Source organism: Heptranchias perlo, chromosome 28, assembly GCF_035084215.1.
Source record: "Heptranchias perlo isolate sHepPer1 chromosome 28, sHepPer1.hap1, whole genome shotgun sequence".
In the NCBI taxonomy this organism is placed as follows: Eukaryota; Metazoa; Chordata; class Chondrichthyes; order Hexanchiformes; family Hexanchidae; genus Heptranchias; species Heptranchias perlo.
In genome coordinates, this window is record NC_090352.1 from 24,956,537 (window position 1) to 24,975,853 (window position 19,317).

The 19,317-nt window shown below is 40.4% G+C and overlaps 1 protein-coding gene across 1 annotated transcript in view; it reads left to right on the plus strand.

The window, feature by feature from the left end:
* The window catches only part of aatf (apoptosis antagonizing transcription factor), an 88,260-nt gene extending 69,791 nt beyond the window's left edge, over positions 1–18,469 (plus strand). Inside the window, exon 12 of the mRNA XM_068008233.1 lies at positions 17,681–18,469. Coding sequence (XP_067864334.1) covers positions 17,681–17,738 — 58 coding nt within the window. The 3' untranslated portion in view covers positions 17,739–18,469. The remainder of the gene's footprint in view (positions 1–17,680) is intronic.
* The last annotated feature ends 848 nt before the right edge of the window (positions 18,470–19,317 follow it).

The window sequence follows — 19,317 nt, forward strand, 5'->3', positions numbered from 1 at the left end:
TATTTAGTCAGGGTAGACAGCATAACAGCAGACACTGTGTCGTTTCACAGTTCACTCTCTGAAATGGAAGATCCATCCAAAACATTTTCAGGAATTGGGGCGTGTCTGGAGGTACACCAGGCAACTATCAGCTGTGTTTCTGCTTGAGGACAGGAACTGTGCCAGCCTGATGGCTGGCAGTCTCCTTTCTTGGACACAGATTTCCCTCAATCGCATGGGTAGCTCAAAATATGAGTAAAATCATACTGTCGCCATGGTCGAGATCTGTTTTCAAGTTGGAATTAAGTTTGCAATCTTGTGTTCTGTGAGACTTAGTGTTGCACAGGGCAGTGTCGCTCTAAGTCATCAGATTAGCCATGGTATTTCGTTAACTAAAAAAGCTGTCATCTCGGTGAGGTAATTTTGGTTAACACATGCACCTATAGTTGTCTAGTTAAATTGGTATACAGGTGGAATATAGATGCACGATCCCTCAATTGACCGATGAAGCGATTCAGTAAAACTGCAAACCGGATTATAAACATCCTTCCCATTGTCAAATTTGGGGTTCAGATTTTCCCAGGCAGGTGGAATGAAAGTCCTGTTTGTGTGCTGGTCGTTGAGTATCCGAAGTGAAATTTTTTCTGGATAGTTTGGATTGAGTTCCCAATGGATAAGAGTCTGCAGCACAAAACAGGCCTCATAATTCAGCGTGATTGGTACTAATTCGGTTGCGTCACTCAGGCCATAAGAGTAGATGGATTGGGAAATCGAAATATCATACTGGTGCAATCGGAGGTGCTCTTCAGAGGTTGCAGTTGTAGGCAGGGTATATTAGGTTGCGCTGACACTTGCTAGTGTAGCTACAGCTGCAGGTAATGATGACAAATTAATGATTTAAGTAAATTGAACCTGCACCAAGCAGCTAGCCTTAAATAGTCATGATCGCTATTTAAAATTCCCATTGTGGCTGGGCATGGAGCCCAAAATGTGTTTGATTCAAGCTAGAAGGTTACTGCATAATGCAGGTTACATTCTACTTTGATTTCTGTGATGTAATCAAAGGCTGAACAAAATGCCATTTGTAATGTTTTTTTAAAATAAAGCCAAGCACCCTCAAAATAATTCTAGGCACCTGTGGTGCTAATCATAAGTCAGATGTTTTACAAGGACTGGGGCATTATACTGTGTAACGCACTGTTGTTCTTCTAAAATGGAGCTGTGTGTAACATGGTGTGTCCATTTAAGGCCAGAAGGTGTAATTGTTGTGCTTTCCTGAAATCAATTTAAGGTTAACTGCTCTCAGGGAGTTCCTCTGGTCAAGTAGAGGTCAGACTGACTTTTTTTTATATACTCTTTTAGGTGTGTCTCCTTAAGGTTAATTAGAAGCTGCAAGGCCCTCTCTGTCAATTGGAAATTACTAGCTTTCTTTTAAAAAAATTTTTGTGATACACAAGTTTACATGTGACTGATCATCTCAAAACCTTTTATATAGAGGGAAAATAGATGCAGGCTACCCAATGGCTCATTAAATTTATCCAATGAGTAACTGAGCCATACAGACTGGAATGGCCCATGTTCAATCCTGGTCTATGTTGAGCTAGTTGTTCAGTGCAGAGGGCAAAATAAGCCAGGCCTTTGTGAATTGCAAGTGATGGTGAGATTGGGCTTTGCTGCGATGCTTACTGCTCACCACTCCCTCTTCCCCCCCCCCCCCCCCATTGCAATTGGATAGCCTGCAGATATTTGTGGACAGTGAGTCTCGCGTCGAGCAAGGTGCTCAAGTGTGACCTGTAAACGCCATCGGGAGGGGAGAAAATTGGCAAGGGAAGAAAATTCTGCAATATATATATATAATTTTTTTTTAAGTTTTTGACCAAAATGAATAGTACAATAATTGTTTTGCAATGTGAATTTTCACTTATAGGGGAGGGGGAGATTCTGACCCTATTACACTATAGGGAAACTCCAGGCTCTGAGCAGCATGCATATTATAATATGTTAAATGCTTCTCTTGTATCTATACCCAACTGCTGTTCCTTTTATGCAATCTACAAATGTCATGCATCTTTACTCCTGCCATTCTATAACTAATCACTAGAAGATGCACAAGTGATCCAGGGAGTTTGTAGTTCCCAGCATTCCTTTTCTTGCTGTGGGTAAGTGTCTGATCTCCTTTTGCACATTTCCGTAACAGCATGAAATGTTCATTTTCTGCAGCACGTTTGCTACTTATTAATTTGCTGGTTATTATATAGCAAGCTCTTTAACTTAACATTTCTAATAGCATATAATCAACCTTTAAAAAAATAATTTGGGTAAATTGAAGAGTTTCTATAATAAATGCAAACACCATACACATCAAAAAAGTCATCTTCCCAGAAGTTCTAGTGCCATGCAGGTTATTTTAGCTTTAGTTCATTTTGTAAATGGTTAGAGATAGTGATATTTCATTTCCTTCCTAGAAATTGAAATTGGGTTTGCTTCTAATAAACTGCCCTTTTTGTTCATGATTATTTGGTATAGGTATAATTTTAATTGTAGCTTAAATCTCAGCAAGCAAATGTAAAACAAAGGTGGCATGAAATAAATCTCCAGACCCTCACCGCAAGTGAAGTGTAAGGGTTTGTAATTGTAGGAAGGCAATATAAGATGTGTGTGCACATGTTAGATATTTGCCGGTATAGAATGATGATTGTATGTGCAGATCGTGTAAGAACTCTTGTCTTGAGTCGTATGATTTGTGCAGTGGACAGAGTTGTAGTGGCACACTGCCAATTGTCGAATGAGCATTTGTGCAAATTACAGTATGTACAGTTGATATTACGATTCAGGTTATCTGCTACGTTCTGGTGGTGTAATGGCTTACATTGAGGACGAGGATTTTAACAAACTTCATTTCAGAACTACTTGTGACCTGTTAGTAGTCACCCACTGGTTGACAGGTGGGGTCAACACTTAGAGGGAGGAGATGTTCTGCCCTCGCTCATTCAGAAATTGAACCCTGCTCATTAGATTAGTTGGTATTTTTAAAACACCCTTTAACTTTGTTTTATTGCAGACATCAAACGCTTCATTACCTAATTGTATGGCATGGTTGTAAACAGGTTTGTTTGTGAAAGAGATTGTTTAGGAAAATAATGATATCTTTATTAGTTATAATAATGTGAAGAAGTTCCATTGGATTCCTTCAGTATTTTTCCACAAACCCCTCAGTGTATTTTATATGTAGCCCTGGAACTTTTGAAGACGACCATTTGTCTGCTGGTTGGTGTACCAGTGCACAGTGACACAGCAGTGACACGACCCTGCCAATCAGCATGGACTCAGTTCCACTGTTGGCCAGGCTGCCCTCACAGGGGAGGAGGCAAAAGCTAAGAGAGCTTGGCATATGCATTTCCTAGAGTCGGCTCTAGAAAAGAACTAGCATGGCCTAGAAGTAGGTTTCCTGAATACGTTCTCTGTCTGTTTATAGTGCATATTGTAGGAGATTAACTCTAGTCTGGGTGGAGAAATTACTACTGAAGTTATTTTTGAGACATGAAATGTCAGTACTGGTCACCAAGATTCAGCAGCCATGTTGGCACAGTCCAAGGTAATTGCTTTTACCTTGCTAAGAGATAATTATCGAGGACATAACGTACAGGGTGGATAAAGGGGAACCAGTGGACGTAGTGTATTTAGACTTCCAGAAGGCATTCAACAAGGTGCCACATAAAAGATTATTGCTCAAGATAAAGAAGCACTGGATTGGGGGTAATATTCTGGCATGGGTGGAGGATTGGTTATCTAACAGGAAGCAGAGAGTTGGGATAAATGGTTCATTCTCAGACTGGCAACCAGTAACCAGTGGTGTTCCACAGGGGTCGGTGCTGGGTCCCCAACTCTTTACAATCTATATTAACGATTTGGAGGAGGGGACCGAGTGCAACATATCAAAATTTGCAGATGATACAAAGATGGGAGGGAAAGTAGAGTGAGGAGGACATAAAAAACCTACAAGGGGATATAGACAGGCTGGGTGAGTGGGCGGAGATTTGGCAGATGCAATATAATATTGGAAAATGTGAGGTTATGCACTTTGGCAGGAAAAATCAGAGAGCAAGTTATTATCATAATGGCGAGAATCTGGAAAGTACTGTAGTACAAAAGGGATCTGGGGGTCCTAGTGCAAGAAAATCAAAAAGTTAGTATGCAGGTGCAGCAGGTGATCAAGAAGGCCAACGGAATGTTGGCTTTTATTGCTAGGGGGATAGAATATAAAAACAGGGAGGTATTGCTGCAGTTATATAAGGCATTGGTGAGACCGCACCTGGAATACTGCATACAGTTTTGGTCTCCATACTTAAGAAAAGACATACTTGCTCTCGAGGCAGTACAAAGAAGGTTCACTCGGTTAATCCCGGGGATGAGGGGGCGGACATATGAGGAGAGGTTGAGTAGATTGGGACTCTACTCATTGGAGTTCAGAAGAATGAGAGGCGATCTTATTGAAACATATAAGATTGTGAAGGGGCTTGATCGGGTGGATGCGGTAAGGATGTTCCCAAGGATGGGTGAAACTAGAACTAGGGGGCATAATCTTAGAATAAGGGGCTGCTCTTTCAAAACTGAGATGAGAAGAAACTTCTTCACTCAGAGGGTAGTAGGTCTGTGGAATTTGCTGCCCCAGGAAGCTGTGGAAGCTACATCATTAGATAAATTTAAAACAGAAATAGACAGTTTTCTAGAAGTAAAGGGAATTAGGGGTTATGGGGAGCGGGCAGGAAATTGGACATGAAGCTGAGTTTGGATCGGTCAAGGCCCTGTGGGTGGCGGAGAGGGCCCAGGGGCTGAGTGGCCGGGTCCTGCTCCTACTTCTTGTGTTCTTTAGATTTGTGGTTGGGATCAGATCAGCCATGATCTTATTGAATGGCGGAGCAGGCTCGAGGGGCCGATTGGCCTACTCCTGCTCCTATTTCTTATGTTCTTATGTTTAGCTTGAGCAAAGTTATTTTCTTCATTAATTTACCCAGATTATTACTTTAATCTAATTTATTTTATTCAATGGCCTATTTATCATCTGAACAAAACCACATTCAGATTCATCTATCTCAAGTCGGTAATAATTCACAATTACTGGTAATTGTTGTTTTTGTTTTGGAGCTGTCACCTTGTGTGTGCTGCTTTTGTTTAATCCAGCGTTCTACACACCATAAAGTTAGGCTAGCTAGTTTCTGAAGCTCAATTTAAATTGTACTGTTTTGCATGTATTTGTGAATTGCACCTTTTTGTCAGAGTTTTTTATATTTCTGTGTGAAGTAGGAGAGAGAGAGAGAAATTAAGAACCTTGTTACCTTAGCAGATAAAGTGCTTATGTCACACACATGTGGGTTCCAGAACCAGCATTACAACATAATATAAGGAAGTATATTCTACTGTCTTCCCCATACTTCTCACTGTTATAGAGGGAGTTATTTGGGTATTTCTCAGTATATCTCCGTCACCTCTTGATCTCATGTTCTGTTCTTTAAAATTTCTGGTTAGGGGCAGCCTGTGTGAAGTTTTGAGTAGAATTTCCTCAACTGTAATATTGAAGTTCCACTCAGTGTTGCAAGTCAAATTACTAATCAAGCTCCCCAATACTTTATTTGGTAAAGACAGGGTGTAGTTGAGCTATGCAAATCAGGAAGGTCTCAGGTTCAATTCACCACCTCTGCTACTTTAGCTGATAGAATCATAAAAATTACAGCACAGAAGGAGGCCATTCGGCCTATCGTGTCCATGCTGGCCGAGAAGAGCTATCCAGCTTAATCCCACTTCCCAGCACTTGGTCCGTAGCCCTGTAGGTTATGGCAGTTCAAGTGCACATCCAAGTACTTTTTAAATGAGTTGAGGGTTTCTGCCTCTACCACCCTTTCAAGAGGTGAGTTCCAGACCCCCACCATCCTCTGGGTGAAAAAATTTCTCCTCAGCCCTCCTCTAATCCTTCTACCAATTACTTTAAATCCATGCCCCCTGGTCACTGACCCCTCTGCTAAGGGAAATAGGTCCTTCCTATCCACTCTAACTAGTCCTGTCATAATTTTATATACCTCAATTAAATCTCCCCTCAGCCTCCATTGTTCCAAAGAAGGCAACCCCAGCCTATCCAATTTTTTCTCATAGCTAAAATTCTCCAGCCCTGGCAACATCCTCGTAAATCTCTTCTGTACCCTCTCTAGTGCAATCACATCTTTCCTGTAATGTGACCAGAACTGTATGCAGTACTCAAGCTGTGGCCTAACCAGTGTTTCATACAGTTCTAGCATAAACTCCCTGCTCTTATATTCTATGCCTCGGCTAATAAAGGAAAGTATCCCGTATGCCTTTTTAACCACCTTATATACCTGTCCTGCTACCTCTCCCATTGTGGCATTAATAATGCTCAGATTGGCCTTGTATCTCCTGGGCTAGGGAGAAGAAAATCCGCCAGGGTTTCTCATTGCTAACCAACGACCCCTAACTGAAAAGTGCTCTTGTGTGAACGTTGAGTGAGAACAGGATCAGGCTGGACTGTGATGCTCTCTAGAATTGAATAGCCTACTAACAATCAATACTTAGGCTCAGATATGAAGATTGGTCATTTGGTCGAAGTTCTGGAGCACACGCGAGTGCCCATGGAACAGTTACTTCAGCAGGCCTTAATGCCTTCAGGAGTGAAGGAAGTGAGAAAATTGTGCCAAAAAAAAAATCTTTCCATGATTTTCTGGGCAGGATCTTCCTGATCTGTCATGAGAAAGCTCTGCACATAATGTATGCTTTGAAACTGCAGGGGTTTTTCCCCCTATTTTTACCATGAGGCAATGTTTCACACTAGGGTTATAATTCCACAGACATAGGAACAGGAGTAGGCCATTCAGCCCCTCGTGCCTGCTCCGCCATTTGATCTGTGATCTAACTCCACGTACCTGCCTTTGGCCCATATCCCTTAATACCTTTGGTTGCCAAAAAGCTATCTATCTCACATTTAAATTTAGCAATTGAGCTAGTATCAATTGCCGTTTGCAGAAGAGAGTTCCAAACTTCTACCACCCTTTGTGTAGAAATGTTTTCTAATATTGCTCCTGAAAGGTCTGGCTCTAATTTTTAGACTGTGCCCCCTACTCCTAGAATCCCCAACCAGCGGAAATAGTTTCTCTCTATCCACCCTATCCGTTCCCCTTAATATCTTATAAACTTCGATCAGATCACCCCTTAACCTTCGAAACTCTAGAGAATACAACCCCAATTTGTGTAATCTCTCCTCGTAACTTAACCCTTGAAGTCCGGATATCATTCTAGTAAACCTATGCTGCACACCCTCCAAGGCCAATATGTCCTTCCGAAGGTGCGGTGCCCAGACTGCTCACAGTACTCCAGGTGCGGTCTAACCAGGGTTTTGTATGGACTTTGAAGTGACCATTCTTCCTGCTTGAGCTCACCAGTGAGTGTGTGTTGGCAAGCTCCTTGATCATGGATGGCATCACAACCAACCCCCAATCCTGTCTTCACACATCATTTATGTGAGAGCTTTCCAGCTACTGAATACTGATCAGGTGTAGAAACTCTGGCAGATTTATTTTTGTTTTTTTTTGTTGCTTCTCCCAAGTCGAGGGGCATTAAATCCAGTTATAGCAACCTAGCTGAGATCAGCTAACTTAGCACAATCCTGGAACCTCCTGGTCTATATAGCTCAGTATTGTACTTCAGCACTGCCTTTACCTACTAGGCCCTCGAAAGAACTGCAGCAAAATGTAGTTTCAAAGAGAAGCTGACACATGTCTGTGAGAATGTCAGTCAATTGGACTGTTCAGCCTGTGAAATTGTGATGGAAAGAAGAGAGAAAATGGGAATATTTACAATAAAGAAATTAAAAGTATATTTAAATATTTTGGGAAAATACAATTGCTATGTTTGATAAACCATGTTGAGCACTTGGTAAAATCAGAAGTGTCCCCTTAAATTCTGAGGCTATCATTACAGAGTTAGGGTACCGTCCACTGGAAATTGCCTCTCTGCTTCTGCTTTTCTGCTTGTGCATATTTCAGTGGAATGGGCTGTGGTTCAGTTTTATGAAACTGAAAAATGCTTAAACTTTCAACTTTTTAGATTGCCCATTATTATGACCTTAAAGTACACATTTTCTGCTTTTTGAGATGTGTATGTAATATTTTTTCAGCTACAGTTGAGCATAGATGTGCAAAATGAACAGCAATATTTTTCAGTCTACAGAAGGGATCCTTTTAATTGTGCTTGTTAGTTTCCTCTTGAGTGTGCAAAATGTTTGTTGTAAACTTAAAATTACCCTTTTTTTAAAAGCCCTCACCAATGGTTTAGCTGGTAAGTCTACAGTCCAGCGTTGCGTGAGGACTAGAAGGGTCGCAGGCTCAATCTCTGGTCAGTGTGGAGTAGTACCTTGGCACCACTGGGCTAGGGAGAGGAGAGATCAGACTGGGTGCCTGCTCCTGATCGTTGCCCCATGTCTTCTGTTGGAAAGTGTGAGCATGGACACTGGATCAAGACTGAACACAGTTATTATCTCCCCCACCATGGTTGCATAAGTTAACGGCACTCAACTCTCTTGTCTGAGCGCCCAGATGAAGAATGGTCATTTGGGTGAGGTGCAGGGAGAGCGGGGCTTGAAATGCTAATGGATCCACACCACAGCACAAATTAATCCCTTCAAGACGGGATTTTTTTAAAATCAGTCATTTGAATTTATAAAAACTGTTACAAATGTTGTGGTTTTTCAGCATTTGATTAAGAAAGAAAAGAAATCATTTCAAAACCTTGCATATTATCCATGGGATGGGAGATCTCTGAAGTTTTAAACTTGAAAGCAGGCCTGCACAGTATGCTGGATACAGTGTGCTCTTGCACCTGCTAAAAAGCCCACAAACAGTATTTTTCACATTTTCCTCCTAGTGCTGTACAGGGTAAATTATTGTAGGACTGTTTCATTTTATGTTTTGATTTGTGCAGCATTCAGTGTAGTCTTACATCCATCTTGTTAATGGGGAGGCCATTAAATACTGCCATCTAGTGGCCAAGACCTGCACTTTTGTAATTCCAATGCAGTTCATTGAATATTTTATTAATAATTAGTTTCAATTTCAGATTTTGGTAAAAACTACACTGTATTGTCAGAATAAACTTTACAGACTGACATATCAAAAATAACAATGTTCTGAAGAGGTTAAGTAGTAAATGAACCACTCTTAGCTTTGTGCAAAATTGTATATCTGTAGTTAATTTCACCAAAGTGGATATGTGACAAGAGAATGTTTCTGTTATATGACTAGTAATTCAGGAACAAAATCATTATTCTATGTTTCTCTGTTACCTGATTAGATTGTAAAAGGTGTCTGGAAATAATCTTGGTGCCAAATATTATTTTTTCTAATTTATCCCTGTATCTCTTTTCCCACAATTATCTTCCCTCATCCTCTCCTGAAGATATTGACTAGGGTACAGTTCCATGGATGCTGGTTCTTTTATCTTGGGTCTTTCTGGAGCTTGTGTCACTGTTATTGAGAGAGCAGGACAGTTTGCTTCTAAATCTTTTCCAATGTCCTTCTGGCCAGTCAATAAGAGGTGTAAGGTACATAGGGAACATTAGAACAGCTGGAAACGATCATTGTGGTCCATCTGGCCAGTCCCATAGTACTGCCTAGATAAGATATTCCCTCCAAGTCTTCTCCCCTCCATCTTCTGTAATATCTGCCCACCATTTCCCTGCCTGACACTACTCGATCAAAAACCAAGTGGAGATGGTGATTGAACCTGCAACCTTCCCGCTTCATAATGGTGCATGTTAGCGTTCAAACCACACCATTGGACTGCCCCATATTAAATTTTAGGACTCCTACAGGAAGCACCAAATCTCACACCAGAAATATTATGTATGCTGCTTAATATGAATCTGTATCAACCATGAAATACCTTACTACACTTACCTCTGCTAATGATATTCTAAGAAAACGCTGTGAAGGGGAGGAAACCTGTTACAAATCACTGGCTCAAATCTACTTTTAATACGAAAAATCAAAGAATCATGGTTCATTTTGCATAGCCTTAAGGGAGCTGAAAGTATTAAAATGTACCCTTACCCTAGTGAATTTCAACAGTGACAAGGTTAAACTTGCAGGATTGATGAGTTTCTGTTTCTGCATGGTGTACCTGGCCAAAAAAACCAGTGCAGCTGCAAGAAGAAAGGGGGAGAGAAGCAACTGTGAATGCTGTAATCCTTTTCTGTCTATTCCATCTGTGGGATAAGTTGCTGTATTGGACTGAAATCTCATTAACTAACATTTTATTTTTGTAAAGGACATTAGTAGTTTTTATTTATTTAATTTCATTTTTAAAAGGTGAATGTATTTAAACTGGCTTCATATTAGAAATTGCTGTGTAAATGCTCATGTCCCCTAAGTTTTAAGTTCTGCTGTCCTCTCCCATCTTTTCACAAAGTGTCATTTTAAAGTGTGCTGGAGATTTACGAATGGTTATAGTTGTAAATTAATTTTATATGCTAAATACGGCCTTGTGTAGTAATTGTCTAATTTATATGTAAATCACAAATCAATTGATGCTAGAAAACACAATAGTGCTAACAGCGAGGCTGTTAGTGGACCAGAAATTAATCCACCTCTGGAAGTTCTTTAAATTTGCCTGGGAGCAAGGGGGTTACCATGTTGCTGGGGAAGTACATTCTTTGTCCTCTTTCTTCTTCCCCTCCCCCAATTATTTTCCTGTGCAGTGCAAAATTATCGATTCCATCCAAATGATACCGGATGCCATAAAGTCACTGCCAATTAATTACCATTGCATATGAATTGAACATGATGACATAGTAATGTTTGGGGCAGAAGACCATTATCCACCTAGTCTACCCTGCCAAACCTGCCATCAGTGTTCCTTACTGTGATTCCAGCACGGATAGCCCTGAATCCTTCTTGCTATGAGGAATTCATCCAGTCCTTTTTAAAACCTGTCATGGTTAAAAAGGTGGGTTGTGGTGCGAATGTTGTTTCGCATCTGAGTTTCAATCCCATCCAGACACGGATGTTCAAAGCCTCAGATAGCTCCTAAATAAACTTTGGCAGTCTAAATGCTGTTTATGATAAACCTGAATCCATATTACAAAACTACATTTGGAAAACCGATTTCGATTTAAAAAAAAAATGGGCCATGACCAAGTGCTGTGAATTGCTAAGAAACCTGATCGCCTCAATGTTGCAGTACTGGACTGTCAACTGGGAGACCTGAACTAGAATCCATGTCAACTGATTATTCATGTTCAGGCCTCCCCAAGGGGACGAGTTTGCCCATCTGTGAAGTCATTCAGATGAGGGAGGGAAAACTGGCCTTGCAGTTATTTCCCCACATTACATAAATGTGCCTTTGTTTTTATCAATGAAGGGTACTATTGACTATATCTCTGGAGGTGAATATTGGGATGGTTCACTTGGAGAGAAAATAGAGAGCCTCTCAAAATATAATTTGAACATGATACACACTTCCATGGCTGTAAGTTTGGGTTGTAATACTTCCCAGAACTCTAAGCTAGCTACCAAGGAATGTGACCAGTTTTTGGCATTTGTTATCGAGGCCGCTTTATGTAGTCCTTTCCACTTTCTCTCTTCAAAGAGAAAGTAGTTTCTGTGCTTTTTAAACTTTGCAACTATTTTATAATATGCACTCCATGCACTAAGGTTCAAAGCAGAGTTCCTACAGCATTCAGCGAAGTTTCCTGAATTCCAATTTCTATGGAGCATACTCTTCAATATGATCAGTTCTGAAAGCCTCTTGGAGTGACGTTATATAATTAATGGAAGGTGTCCCAATTTCAGAATGCTTTGACTTGTCAATTGATGAATAGGGAGATCTAGATTAAGAATGTCAAAAAGCTGTTTCAATTTGGGCTGTCAGCAGTCATCAGAGCAAGAGAACCTCTTTTTAAGCTGTCTGTCTATACTGGACTTTAAGCCCATGTTCCATCAATTTAAAGCATTCTAATACACAGCATCATCTGTTACCCAAACTGATGCTTCTAGTCTATAGAGCGCAGTGTGCCATTTTCTATTGGATGAAATGGACGTTTCAATATATTGCAATTAAAGGAGGAGCAAATGTAACTAAAATTTACTACTTTATGTATGATTATGTTGGGACACAAACTGCCACCAGAACTGCTTTTCTGTGCATTTTTTTTTTTGCTATGCTGTATTTGCAGACAATAAAAATAACTAATTTATACAGCATATTTCATCTCTGGACACTCAAATTTGCTTCACATCCAATGAATTACTCTTTTTTTTGAAGCGTAATCACTCAATCCATGCAAATGTGATAACCAGTTTGTGTACAACAAAGTCCCACAAACAGCAAATGAGGTGAATGAAGTTGGTGGTGCTGGTTGAGAGAGGACTGTTGGTTAAGACTCTGGGAGAACTTCCTTGCTTTTCTTTTAGTATCATGGGATCTTCTATGTCTGCTTGAACAGACTAATAGGGCCTCGGTTTAAAGTCTCATCCAAAAGACATAACCTCTGATAATGCAGAACTCCCTCAGTACTGCACAGGGGTGTCAGCCCAGACTACATGCTCGAGTCCTGGAGTGGGGCTTGCACCCATGATCTCGTGACTCATTCGAGAGTACAACTAACTGAGCTAAGCTGATATTAAAGGGTAACACAAGCCTACTGCACAAACGTGATTAATCTGTGGACATAGATCTTAATATCACATGGTTTTCCAACAATTCCTCTGCGCATCAAACATAAAAATAAAATAATTCTAAATCAATTTTTATGTAGCAAGTTACTGATTGTGGGGCAGGGCTACTGCAGACTTGATGTGGCACTATTGTATGAAAAGGATAGTTAATGGAATCCAAATGATCATAGCTTGAAACTCACTTTTTAAAAAAAATGCGGCACACCCGGCAGCCACCCTTTGCAAATCCAGCGAGTTTGCTTTGAGGGCGTCAGTATACAAATATATATGTGGACCAGCTGAGGCAGAAGAGTACAGTGGATGGAAGTGGAACAGGCCAGGATGTGAAATGCAAAAAGGTAAGCAGGCAGCCAGCCATATTTGGGGAGCCTCCCATTTTTGTTTATGGGGCTTGTCATTTTTGTGCAAACATATGTTGCCCACTGACCCGCCCCACAATAAGCAGTAGGAAATTGAGACTCATTGATCATTTTTGTTTACATATAAGCAAAACGATTCTCAGCGAGGTGGTAGTAATTTAAATGTAGGTTTCTCTCGCTGTAATGTTCAAATCTCTGGAAGATGCAATGTGGTACATGTATCTGGCACTTGCTGCAAAAGATTGGTATTGAGTAGAGATCTCTCCACAGGTGGCTCAGCAAGTTAATCTAGTCAGCAATTCAGCTATACAGATTTGATTTCAGTTGTACGTTGAGCTAGCTGATCTCAGCCAAGGCATTGGTAGGGGCGCTATAATTGGGTCTCAGCACATTTGGATAGGGGAAGGGAAATGTCAGCCAGGGTTCCTGCTAGGTAGCGCTATCCAATACTCTCAGCTGGAGGTGTCTGTGGATGTTGGGCACAAGCAGGATCAAGCTCAGCCCTCTGTAATCAAATATCCTGCTGACATTCTGCCGAGCCTTACACGTGAAGAATAACCATTTGAGCGAAGTACCTACCGGTGGACAACCAGTGCCCTTGGCAATGTACCGTAGAAAGGAATCAATGTCTTACAAGGGGAAGAGGATTGAGAAAATTGGTGGGGGGACACTCATCAGTTATATAGAAAGAGAGGTTAAAATATTTGTAAATTGGCAACTGGTACTGAATCACTGCTTAAAAAGGACATCCCACCCCAATTTATAACAAACTGCCATTTACTACTATAATACGTTTTGGAAGCTGTGATGTGGGTATGAAGGTTTGGCAAAACTTTATCCATTGTATTAAATGCAGTAGGTGAATTAGCAGTGATTTTGTATTTAGGAGCGGTTTTCATTTTTAAAAAACTGTTTATGGATCTTTCTTCTGCTTTTTCTTTTTGTTAGAAACAGAACCTTGTATGAGAACAAGCAATCAAGAGTAAATCACAATGAAAGAGCACAGTGGACTAATCTAAGCTGTTGAATGGACGAGAGTAATTGGAATCTTGAGCTAGGGTCACTTTCATTGTCTTTCAAGTATTGTCACTCAAGTCTAAAATATACAGAATTTAAATGATACCCCTTATTGCTCGTTTGATTGAATTCCTCAAATCTTTTCAGTGCTTGTGTGGTTTTGTGCATCCTATTAAAATATTCCATCTAGTTTCCCCACTTGAAGGGCCTGGCTGAAAAGGACATGCCTCTAGAAAATACATGATTGCCTTAGAACATGATAGCCAGTCAGGGTGCACCTTTTGAATATTTGTTATTTGATTTGACAAGGTTCTTGCGGCAGTTGGCTCAGTGTCTCGAGCTTTGTCTTTGAAAAGAATTGAAAAAAAGTGGCATCAATAATGAATAGCTTCATAAAATGAGATTTCATCTTTTTAAAAAAAAAGTTTTTCATGTATATGCTGTTCAGACTCCATGCTATTGACATGCTGCAGTAGCCACGGTTTTCTAGCATGGAATAGTGAACAGTTGCTAAAGACAGCTAAAGTCCTTACAGTTTAGAATCTTATGTTAAGCTAGAAAAATGTTTGTAAAATAATTAGAGGGTTGCTTAAATTCCAAATAGTACTTTCTGTTCCTTTTAAACTGCAGTTAATCTGAAAATGCCTTGCTGGTTTGTGGGGAGGTGACGGAATGCAGGTTCAGTCATGGTCTTTATTGTAACAATGCAACTACAATGTTAAAGCCTGTTTTTTGCAAAGAATTTGGCTTTACTTTGGTCTATTCCAGAACAAAGGCAATTAATGTCAGTTACTGACAGGAGATTATTTTTTCCCTTATTACCATCCCCATGAGGAGTAATCTGGTTTGTTCTGTTGAATATTGCAAAGGGAAGTTGACCCTAATTAAAATTGTGTGTCTGCTTGAAGCCCACTTAGCACTGGTGTTGGTTTTTTGTTTTTGTCCAGCTGTGCTATGCTGGTGATGCCAGAAATTGCACGCAGGACTTGGGCAAGTATGTGTTAATGCCTGCTTCTAATATGTGCTTTGTGTTGCAAGTGCAACTTTACAGTTTTGACTGGCTGCCTCCCATATTTTGATCAAGCAAGGGAAAACCACCTGCAAAATGAATGGTGTACTTGCAGGAAAACAATTTTACCCTTTTTCTTCTAAAAGCGCCTGTGTTCTTCCCCGTCCCGCACCATTGTCCCCAACTGGCAGCACAGGCAGGTAACCTGTTCTAAGTTTCTGCTAAAGCTGCCCTAGAGTTGATTGGTAGCAGAGCAGCTCAGGTTCACTTGACTGACTTTTCGTTTAAACACCTCCTTGTGCAGATGCACCTCCTCTGTCGTACTGTTCTGGAACAATGCATTGGTGCGCCAGCAATGCCGCATTCGGGGGGAAAGTTTTTGTTTCAGTCCGTATTACTAATCTTTATTGCTAGCCTTTTAGTTCCAAATGAGTGTTTACATTGGATTTTCAGGGCCAATAAAGAGTGAGCATTTAACTACTTTTAGCTTTAAATATCCAGTTATGTAATTGAACAATGTTTTTCCCTGGAGTCAAGTATTTTGTAATAAGTCTCTTGTTTTACCTCCCTTTTTCTCTCACCTGCTCCCCCTTTCTTTTGCTCTTTTTGTATCTCCCTCTTTCTATTTGCATTCCCCCCTTTTTTGTCTCTGCTTACCACCTCCTTTATTTATTTTTCTTAATCTTTCTTGCTCTCTTTTCCCCTTTTTCTGTTTTATCTTTCTGTCTCTCTCTTTCTCTCCCCCGGCCCCCCTAATCATTCCTGCCAAAGAAATAATCAGGCTATCTCCCCAAAGGACAATTACGTCGATTTCCATCGTTATCGCCTAGGCAATAAGCATTGCTGGGCAGAGTGCAGAAAGGAAAATCTGGCAGGGAGGATCATACGGCCCTTACAAAGCCTGCCGGACTTTTCTTTCCATTAATTTCAATGGAAGGAAAATTTGGTGTGTTCTATTACCAGTGTGTGACCCTCCCCGCCAGATTTTCCGTTCTGCGCTCCAGCCAGGCGATGCTTAGGCCCAGGTGGTGACAACAAAAATCTACCCCAGGGTGTTAAAGATGTGAGTGCATTTTGAAGATTTAACATTGGAAATTCTTCACAGCTGAAAGATATTTAAATGGGTTTTGAATTTCTGATCTGTGCAGTTACAAATATCGTCATACTTTTGTTAAACGTTAAGAACTGGAAACACAAATTGCCACTCTGTGAACACCAGTCTCTTCAGGAAATCAGTTTCTCTTCAGTAGCTCTAGGGTGTAAGCAAAATGTACAGTAAAGGTGGAGATTAAAAAGTTGCATCTTAACTGAAGTTCAGATAATGTATAAGAATTGATGGTCACTGGTGACTTATTAAGAAATTGTCAGTCATGGACAGTAACACACCTGTGCCATTGAAAGCCTCGGCTAAACTTTAGACTTTTTATTTTCCTTACAGATTCCTAGGGGTAGATTTTATCTTGGGCCGCCCAATGTAAACTGGTCCAAAAATGGCTTACCGCCCCGTTTATGCCAGCACTCTGGCTGCCACCATCCTCAAAAGGACCTTCTGCTGGGCGGCAGGACGCAGGAGTGCTCCTCCAGGCTCCACAAGAATAATATGGGCTGCTGTTGTCCCCGGCTCCACCTTCCCTGAACCTGCCTGCCTGCCTGCCGGATTGGGCAGCTTGATATTGCAATGGCCCAGAGCTGGTGAGCTGCATCAGGACACCCGCTTGACAACCCCAGCTTGCTGGTAGCTTGGTAATGAGACCTGGCCCTCAAAATAGATCAGCTGCCCAAAAGTTAAAATCTCCTAGTATCTTATGCCTGAGCTCCACAACTGTTGATTTGAGCTTCCCTAATGCATGTATGTCTAGCGTACGTGTGAAACTAAACATGGGAGCCCATTTTACAATTGGGAAATCAGGCTGCATCTCTTGGCTTGTTCTGCACGTGGACCTAATTCATCTGATTTCATACCGGGGCCAGATGCATTACAGAAGTGAAAAAATCTAGGGCCCCAGTGCAGTGAATCACAAAGATGATTATTCAGTTGGAAGTTTCATGAGGATACGGTAGAGTTACAAAGAATTCTGAACTTTAATGTCCTTCTGTTTTACTTTATATCATTTGTATTTTTTAAATTAATTTTTGATTAAGCGGTAAGTGCTTATCGCTTCATTGGGAGCCCAGGGTTGGAGGAATTGCTGATCGTGTGTTTGGGAGGTCAATTTTCAGCAATTGGAAGAATTGCTGGAAATTGTATCAGGGAGCGGAATTAAAAGATGTTGTTGAAATAATAAAATTGAAGAAACACCTTGGGTTAAGAATTATATCTACTGATAGTTAAGGATAATAAAATCATTATACTTTACAGTTAGTGGGTTCAGTAAGATCTCCTAGCCATTTTCCTTTAATGGTATCGTCAGCATTCATTGTCCTAAAACTAATAAAAACATTTTTGGATAGAATTTCATTCTTGAAAGTGCTATGAAATTGTGAGACTCCCTTTCCAGGCTGCAGTGGGCTAATTAAAGGTGGATTAGCATTTATTCAACGAAAAGCAAATTTTTAAAATGTTATTTTTTTCTCCTGTCCAGGACAGAACTGTACAGATCTCTGTTTGGAAAAATCAAGCAAGCTGAGGAAGAGCAGTGATTGTCTCCACTGGATCTTTGGACATTGGTTATGTTTACACCAACAAAAAGTGAAACTCTTGATTGTTGCCCATTTTCTGTAAGACTGAATTACATCGAACTTCTCTACTTCCTCTTCAAATTCTATCATGGTTATAACAATTTTTGCAAATGTCACAAGCTTTATTATGAGTTCACCACCCCTCCCCCCCCCCCCCCCAATGTCACTTGTCAATTTTTATTATGTTGGAGTTTTTATTATTTTTAGGGAACATGGGGAATTGGGGCACAAGTTACACCAGTTTGAAAACATTTGTCCAGCTGTGTTCGATACTGTAAGAAAACAGCATTTTCCCCCAGCTCAGATTATCCAGGTCTTTTTCCAATGGAAGACATATTTCCATTATAATATTTATTTTTTTATTAAAACATTTTGAAATGTTTTTTTCAGAGACCAGCAGGAGTGACTTTCTTTGTACAAGATATCAATAGCCTCACCCACGAAATATTTTCTATAAATATACTTTTAAAGCTAATGGTACTTTTTAAAAATTGGAACAAATGCTGGTCAATAGCAATAGAAGGACGAGGTGTACTGAGGAGTGATTAATGACGACTATTTCAATAATCTAGTGTTATCGTACTAGATTTCTCCTTTGTATTTTAAGTACTGCTGCCTCATGACTGAATAAAGTGTATTGCTGTTAAGGAAAGATGCAGGGATTAAAATAAACTTTGCAAAAGTTCACTGAATGAAGTGTACTAATTCACCTTGAATAGGTTGTATGTTAAAATGCCTTGCTTGAAATAACGGCTATATTGCTCCACATCACCACATTGGATGAAGTGCACTAATTAATTTTTCTAGAAGGGTGAAAAGTTTACTTTGAAGGTAAAAGAATGCATTTCGCTTGTGCACAAATTTATTATTTTCCCACCTGTAGAAATATTTATTAAAAGTGAACTGTGCTGAGTTAGCTGATCTCGGGCGAGTGACGGTGAAGTTGGCTTAAGTACTCGTTTTCTTCTTCTCCCCAACATTCTAAACCACTGGTGCAGCCCCTACCCGGGGACGGTCAGGGACAGTCCTGACTAACATTTGGTTTCTTATTCTCCGTGCTGCTTGCTGTAGAAAATAGATTGGGGGAAAGAAACTGGAAGATTCATAAAGGGAAAAGTAAGTGGGGGGTGGGGGGGTGGGTGAGGAAGGGAGAAGAGAAACAGAAGTGAAGGAAGAGTGACAAACGAGAGTGACGGAGGTGAGAGAGACTTATTGCTACTCCCATCGTCTGAAAACCCTCTCCATTCTCACAAGCACTGAAAATTTGTAGAGATAAAATACTCTTCTCGATCTTGTAAATTTCTGTGCAATCCAATTCGGCTATATGCGTGTGCACACACACCCACACTCCTGACCCAAGTATAGTTTCTTCTGAAGTACAAAGTCCTGATTCAAATGTTCTTCAATTCAATGTTTACTGCACAGCAGCACACTTTAAGAATCAAACTTTTCACATGTAATTGAGTTGAACTATTTTCTGATTGTTTCATTTAGTTTGGGTTGCTGAATAAACGGTTAAATGGACTGTGGTGTGAAGCCT